Source organism: Castanea sativa, chromosome 3, assembly GCF_040712315.1.
Source record: "Castanea sativa cultivar Marrone di Chiusa Pesio chromosome 3, ASM4071231v1".
Lineage (NCBI taxonomy): Eukaryota > Viridiplantae > Streptophyta > Magnoliopsida > Fagales > Fagaceae > Castanea > Castanea sativa.
In genome coordinates this window covers 53,785,686-53,793,966 of record NC_134015.1, presented here as the reverse complement: position 1 = coordinate 53,793,966, position 8,281 = coordinate 53,785,686, and the positions used below count along the sequence as shown (strand labels likewise).

Genomic DNA, 8,281 nt, shown 5'->3' with positions numbered 1-8,281 from the left:
TTCACATTTGCTATCCAAGTGGCAATCTCACAACTGTTATTGGTAATTGACAACTATGTAATAAAATAATAATATCTCAAATATTACTCAAAAATTTGAAGATGTGAAAGAGATAACAATAATTTAAAAGATATTTTATTTTAACAAAATAAAATTGTGTGTGTATCATTAATCACATTTATTATTATTGATGAAATATCATTTTGTGAGACCTATTTTCCTTAGGGGTATTACCAATTTGGAAATTGCTAACAGATGCCCTTAAGGCAATGATTAACAATTTATTTAAAGAAAGTTTTTATGGGAAAAAAAAACATTTAATGTTTTGATAGCTTTTTTCATTTCCCATAAAAATAGTGTCAAAACTTTCCTAAAATAAATTGTCAACTATTGACCTAAGGGCATTCGTTAGCATGACCTTATTAATTTTACTACAATAAACTTATAGATTGATGTGTCACCATTTACAAAGAGGAAATAAATATATTCATTAATAAGATGTTGAAATCTGTCAATCATATTCATTGTTATATCGGTTTATAAGTTTCATGTAGTAAAACTAATTGTAGTGCCTTTTGCAATTGTTTTGTTTTATTTTTTATTTTTTTCATTTTTGTGATTAAGGACACATCAATCAGTCGTAAAGTCTCTTATTTTTTGAATAAAAAATCTAAAGTTCAATCGCATCCTATACTAAAAAGTAAAAACAATTGGTGTCTTAATCCGATAATAAATAACAATCATCTTCAAGTAAAAGCTATGTTAAACAAGCTAAGATTATTAGAGTTCAATTGCGAAGATGTGCCTACTTTTCTACGCCACCAATAACAGCCTCCACATAAGATTTATTATGAAAATATTGTAGACATAACATTTCTCGTTCTGCCGATCATTAGCTTGTTATACCAAAATTGTAAAGGATTAATTATTTGCATAAAAATTAGTAATTTTTCTTAGTACCAGTAACGTGAATCTGAATGAAAATGGGTAAATACTGAGACTAATTGCTATGTGCTGCAAAAGGGACTGTAATGATTTTTATTTTTTATTTTTTGAGAAAAAGGGGACTAATGATTTTAAGACAAAAAACTTTTTTTTTATTTTGATGAATGATTTAAAAACAAAAAACTGAATTATTAAAAAAAAATAGGAATAAAATTGAATCATTACAAAATAGGTTGCAACCACATATTTATGTGAACAAGACAGCACATTCCAGATAAAAATAAGGTGATTCAAGGTGCTCATGCCAAGGAATGTGTTATTAATCATTTAATCTATACATAAATAGAAACGGTAAATACAAAATATGGTGAAAAAAAAAACCCAACAATTTCATGGCTAGTTCAACTAACCATGATAAAATTTACCACATATATAACCTTTTTCTTTTCTTTTTTTATTTTTATTCTTTCTGGATAAAGGAAATTTTATCGTCTCTAACTTCTGCCGAATCACTCCGTGTTGCACAGGAAACAATGAAGAGTCGTAGCAATGCCAACAATTTAAACAGGTTCCTGGTGTGAAGGCATTGTGGCTCCTGGTGCTATTGAAAATTGTAGACCTCTACCTTGGCCAGACTGTAGCACAATAGCAACTTGAGTTGCTGCCAAAGCTGCAGCCTCCTGTGTCACCAAATCATGACGGAACAATTTAAGTACAACCCATATTGCATCACAGAAAAATGTTCAAATTCTCAAGAGTAAGTCCTTAATGTAAGCTTTTTGCAAACAATAATGTTTTTGTGATGAGACTAGATGCAGAGCTAATGACAAAGTTAATAATTTGGTGGCGAGATTCTTTAGAATCAAAGGGTTTTCAATTAAGTAAGACTAAAAACAGAGTATAGAAAATGTGTGTGTGTGTGTGTGTGTGTGTGTGTGTGTATAATAAAATAAAAGATGAAGATAAGGTACAGCTTGATGATCAAGAGATATCAAGGAATGAGAGATTTCCATATTGTGAATCAATAATTCAAAAAGATGAAAAGATTGAAAAGAATGTGAATCATAGGATAAAGCAATGTAGATGAAGTAGAGAAGCATATCAAGAGTATTATGTGAATGTAGGACACCTAATAAGTTAAAAAGGGGAAATTTTATAAGACTATTAATGACCAACTATGCTCTATGGTGGATGTTGGGCTGTTAAGAAGCAACATATTCCTAAATGTGAATTTGAAATGATGTTTAAACGGATAAGAAGAAATACAAGGAAAGAAGGGATTTGAAATGAGAAAGTTCATTTAAAGATAGGGGTGAACCCATTGATGAAAAAATGAGGGGAGAGTAGCTTGAGATGGTTCCTTATTAAAAAAGTGAGATGATTCAAGTGTAGGGAAAAAAAAAGTAGAAGACAAAAGAATAACATTAATGGAAGTACTTATCAAAAAATAATATTAATAGTAGTAGTACAATTAAGAAAATATGAAAGAGTATGACTTTGGATAAAATAGTATGGCGAAAAAGAATACATGTGGCTGACTTGTTGAAGATCCATAGCTAGCCCTAAAATTTTTTTGAAACTAAGGCTTGGTTAGAGTTATCTAGAGATGAATAAATTTTGCATTGCATATTTATTTACCAATATAGTTTATCATAGGCAGCACTTTTTTTTTTGTGGGGGGGGGGGGAGAGAGTTACAGTCTAGGAAACACGAACACTTCATTTGAGGTGCGGTACCCATGTCATACCCATATCCATGTCTATGTTTCTTAGGGTAACATAGGGAACCTTTTAAAAAAAAAGCTAACCCCACCTTCCTGCACGAACTAGCTGTTTAGTAATCTAGGGGCATTCACCCTAACGGGCTAAATAGTTTATGTTAATTAGGCAGCACAGTAGAGAAAAAGCATAATAGGTTAAAATAATGAATAAAACAACTAAAAAAATTACAATTAAAACTAGAACTAAGGGCAAAACTGACCTGTCTTTGACGTCTACGCTGCAAGATACTGATGGCCCAAGCCATAATATAGCAGGGCAATAGAAAACCAGCAGCCCGAAGCAAGAAGAGCTGCAAAACAGCCAATTGATATCAGCTTGCTTAACCACACAATGACCATTTATTTTTTAGTATTAACCACACAATGACCTACAAACTAAAAAAATCAGAAGCAAAACATCAACTATGTATCAGCTCGTTCAACCACAAAATGACCTTAGGACTAAATAGTCCAGCAGCATGCAAGCCCTTTAACAGAAATAAAAACATGTTCAAATTCCACTTACAGAGAAAAAAGTAGATGTGTCATCTTCACTGTCAGGATCTGTGATGGTCAATGCATGCCGCAAGAGCAAGAGGGCGATTAACTGCCAAAGAAAGCAAATTAAGTCCTCGACTGCATAGTGTATCCGAAAAATAGGATTTAAATTTTTTTTTTTTTAAATGGCACTTCCATGACCAACTGTAATTGGCAATTTGGTGTAAATACTATTTTAAAACTGGAAAGAGGAACACCTTCAAGGGCTTAAAAATCATAGCATGTACACCTTGTTTTTTCATTTCTCTGAAACGTCTTTTCCATAAAATATTATATACTTATGAGCTATGAGCATGACTACATGGGGTTAAGAGACTTCTTCTTATACATATGTGTGTGTGTGAGTCAGTGCAAGCTTGAACACATGCAGCCGTGTGATGATTCATGGAATTCAGCATATAAGTTCCAGTAAAAGGGTTCAAAATTTTATGGCTTACAATCAAAGCAGCTGAACGGCAAAATGCAGCTCCACTGGCATTTGAGGATGCATACTCATCATACTCAGCTTCCAAAAAAGTACGTTCTGCCTCTGCAATTGCCAAGATGCGAGGATCACTAAGATCCAAAGGGGTGCCAGATATTGTCCAGCCTCCACTACATAAAGGAACCATCAACCAAAGATTTCATAAGACAAATCCAAATTGATATCTATAACACAATTATAAAAAAATAAAAAATAAAAACAAAAAAAAAACCACAAAAGTATATACTTAGATATTTGGAAAGGGAAACACATGAGAAGATTTAACTTACCCAATATTAATGGCAGTTTCTTCAGGGCGAGGTGGTGCAGTATAATCAGGTTGATAAGGCTGTAAATCAGAAGCAAAGACCACCATCAACAATGAGTGTATTTTAATAGAAGAAAGATGCAGCCAAAACAATCTTAAGCACACCAGCATCTAGTTTTATCCTCACCCCCCCACCAAAAAAAGTTCACTGGAAACAGAGAGGTAGACTACTTATCTAAAGGTAAAATGTACATCAGCAATTAACACATCAATTGGTACAGTATGACCACACTACGCATAAGAACTCTTTGAAGCATATGTATAAAGGTTTAAATGTATGGCTTCTATTTCAGTTCAAAATTATTTTTCTTAAGACAACAGGAAACTAGCGGGTTCAACCCATGACTAATTATATTGCATCTTTAATCATCACATTTCTAAAGGTAATGCATGCTGTGCCTTTCTCATTTCATCTCAAGATTTCCTTGAAGAAAAACATTAAGTATCATAGCCATCAGAGTTGTAAAATATTAACTTAAAAAGCATCTATGCTTCTAAGGAAATAGTACAAAGCATAAAAGGCAATATTCAAAAGCATACCTGATGGCAGATCTCACAAGTTATATCTCCTTTCTCATTGCACCAATGCTGGACGCACTTTCTATGCGCATACTGAGGAAAAAAAATTTAAGCCATTAATATACCAGTAAACCAAAAGGCAAAGAGAACTAATAACAAATTCACTGCATATAAATAAGAAAAGAAAAACAAAACATTAGAAATAAGAATGAGCATTGTTATTCTCAGAGCACTTTTTTTAAATAAGTCATTCCCTGACATTTTTTTAGTAGCATCCATGGCTTAATAAAGTATCTTAGTGTCTGTTTGTTACTTCTTATTATTATTTTTTTGCAAGTGATAAAAATTTCACTATAGTACCAATGGAATTGACTTGCTAGCTCTAACAATAGTGTTCCATACAAAACACTCCAACCCCTCCCCCCCCCCCCCCCCCCAAAGAAAAAAACATGATAATGAATAGCCATTGTTTTGACTTAATCATTATAGTTTTGCATAAATTCTCATAATGACAAGCTAGCAGATATTAGTACAAGGACGGACAAGAATGATTCTTAATTCATTGTCATCAAATCCAAAATCATTTCTAACTGCATGATTAGTGGGGAAAAAAAAAATTCTCACTGCCTGGAGACTGCAGTTTTTTTAAGACAAGAAACATTCTATAACACCTTAATCATAGCAAAAGGTCCATTAGCTATTGCCATTAGCTTCGCCTCTAGCGACCTGTAAAAAGGTTTTATGATGCAATACAGCATGGCAAACTCCGACCCAAGATGAAGCACCGCAACTTTTCAAAAGTAACCTCATAGTGAGTTTTTTTTCTTTTTTTTGAAAAGAATAAGTATTTTAACGATAAGGAAAAACCTCATAATGACACAACATATTTACAAAACCTATTACCATCCACGGAGGCACTCCGAATCAACTAAATGGACTTGAGAATTTCAACAAGCTTGGAAAACAAATAACCACAGTGCCTCTATATATACAAAAAACAATAATAATAACAACAATAACAAATCAAAATTCTAATAATTTGTTTCCTTAGAAGCAAATTCATTTCCTAACTTCCGAATTTTTGGCCTTTTCCCGCCTTGTTTTCCATAAACTGAATTTTCATCTCCCACAGACCGACCAACCAACCAACCAAACACACACATTTTCGACAATAACACATCCTATTCTAACCTATAAAACACAAACACTACTCATTCTTCTAATACCCATGTCATATAATAAATTCCAATTCCACAACAATTTACCAACAAAGCCTATACTTATGTAACCCTTATATAAAAAAAAAAAGGGTCCTTTGGACTCCCCAAGGTTGGTCCAATTCAATAAAATTGTGAACTTGATAACACAAAATTCAACAATCACATGTAATCTAAACATTATAGGGTACAAACCCATTTCAAATACCTAAAAAAAACCCAAATTCAACAAAACCCCATTTGAAATAAGCGATTATACCTTAAGGCTTCCACTACAAGCACAAGGATTCTCCAAATTGGTGACGCTATCTTCCTCCTGACAAATCCGACATTCCGCCATTTCAATCAGTGGCTTCTTCTCCTCATCTCCATCTCCATCTCCATCTGACCCATCGCTACAAACCTCAATCCTCTCATCATCATCACCATGATCACGATCATCATGATGATCACAAGATGGGCCTGCAATTTCTGGGCTTGAGCTCGGCCCAGAAGAGCTCCCAACCTCCTCACCTGGACGAACCAGACGGTCCACGTACAACACCAAGTGATCACTCATTCTCTCTCTCTCTCTCTCTCTTTCTTTCTCTCTCTAAAAACCCCAAATGTTTTTGTTCTTTCAAAAAGCCCTAGAAATTTGATCTGAAAATATGTATAAAAAGCTTATACCCGAGAGAAAGGGAGAGATTTTTTTTGGCTTTTGCCTTGGTTTACGCGTTTTCTGGGAAAATGTTTTTCTTGGGGGAATTGGTTTTATTGGCGTGGTTTTGGGATTTGACGAAAATGAGGAGTGGGGGTAGTATTTATATGATGAGATATGTGTCTTCGGTTTCACCGATCGTCAACAGGGGGGTTTGCTAAAGTAAAATTGCTATAACTTGTTTCCAACGGCTTTGAGGGCATTTCTGTCTTTTCATAATCATCCCATTGCCGCGTAAACAGCCCACCAATGACCAAACCAAGAGGACCCAATTGTTTTTCTTTCTCTTCTTCTTTGTCCCTTTCTTTTCTTTTTAAAAAATTAATTTATTTTTTTGTCCTTTAATTATGGTCAATTACTAATTTTGTTTTCAAATTTCGTTTTAAAATTCAAAATTGTGTAATGCCGTATTTTAAAAAGTTGGTAATTAGTAATATTTTAATTTATATATATATATAGAAAATAAAAAAAAATGTTATGTCTATAATATTTTCACAGCAAATCTTAAACGGCAGATTGTTACTGACTGTTATTGATAAATAAAAAAAAATCAAATTATATTTTTTTGTCCTTTAATTATGGTAAGTTATTAATGTTGTTTTAAATTTAAACTTCAAAACTGTATTTCTCCTTCTCTATCTTTAATAATAATAATAAAATCTTCAAAATTGTGTAATGTCCTCTTTTAATTGTTGGTAATTAGTTGGTTTCAGTTAATTTAATTAGTAAAAATTTTATTGTTTAGTAAGAGATTTGGTATTTGATCATCGCCTACACCAAAAAACTAATTGGTATTTGGCATGATAATAAAAAACTATCATCAAGTGCGGACGCTATAGTTTGAAATTATCTAAAATAATAATATAAAAAACAGTTGTTAATTAATACTTTAATATAGGAGGATTGAAATCAAGTTCTTCCTATTAGGAGGATTTCATTGAGTTGCATGGTTTTTGGAGTGTTATGTATTCATTTAACTTGATAATAAACACTTTACATCTACTGTTAGGATTTTTGTGGCATTTAATAGAAAAATTATAATTTTTTTGAAAAATGTGTATGTATGTTATAAATTTGACTTTTTGTTGTTAAATTTAAGGAAAATCCTAACTATAAATTACCAATATTTAAGATGAAACATAAAATAAGTAAATAAATAATATATATACGTATTTTGAAAAAAGACATTTTAAGTTGTGAAGTTTAGGGAATATTGCAATTGTACCATATTTAAGATGAAATGTACAATTTATCCCTTTTTTTTAATATCTAACTATTATTATTATTGGGGAAAGGATAATTGTCGATGTTGTTTAATAGTTTAATGCATATACAGATAAGACTTGTAGTGGGGATATTCTTGCTTTGAATTAAATTGGGAGAATTATGAAGATAGCTTTATCTTTTTAGAATTTTTTGATTAGGTGGCCAATGGAAAAAAGATAATATTCAAAAGGAATTACTAATTCTATTGTGTTTATATTTGGATGTGACACATTCTGGTGTTGGATTAGGATTTGCAATAAATAGGAGAGTATACTTTTTGACTGGCCAGAACCGACTCGCCTCCACCCATTGCCACCTCCAATGTTTGCCAATCAAGGCTTTAAATTTTGTGATTGGTTTCAGCCTCTTGCCACATGCCAATTTATTATGGAATTGGCTAAGCAAAGGCAATGGTCTATTATGGTGATTATCAACCTCATATATTTGGATTTTCTTTTTTGAGATACATAAGCTACAATTCAAACATCTTATCTGTGTTACAGCTTCTAAATCCATTTCATACAGC

The 8,281-nt window shown here is 32.4% G+C and overlaps 1 protein-coding gene across 1 annotated transcript; it reads right to left on the bottom strand.

Moving 5' to 3' along the window:
- Positions 1-1,191: 1,191 nt before the first annotated feature.
- On the bottom strand, positions 1,192-6,635 carry LOC142629356 (uncharacterized). Its single transcript, XM_075803325.1, has 7 exons — positions 6,049-6,635; positions 4,594-4,665; positions 4,016-4,074; positions 3,700-3,856; positions 3,231-3,311; positions 2,926-3,015; positions 1,192-1,625 (listed from the first exon to the last, which is right to left on the bottom strand). Exons 1-7 carry the CDS (start codon positions 6,346-6,348, stop codon positions 1,506-1,508), a joined length of 879 nt encoding a protein of 292 aa, XP_075659440.1. The 5' UTR covers positions 6,349-6,635; the 3' UTR covers positions 1,192-1,505.
- Between the last annotated feature and the right edge of the window lie 1,646 nt (positions 6,636-8,281).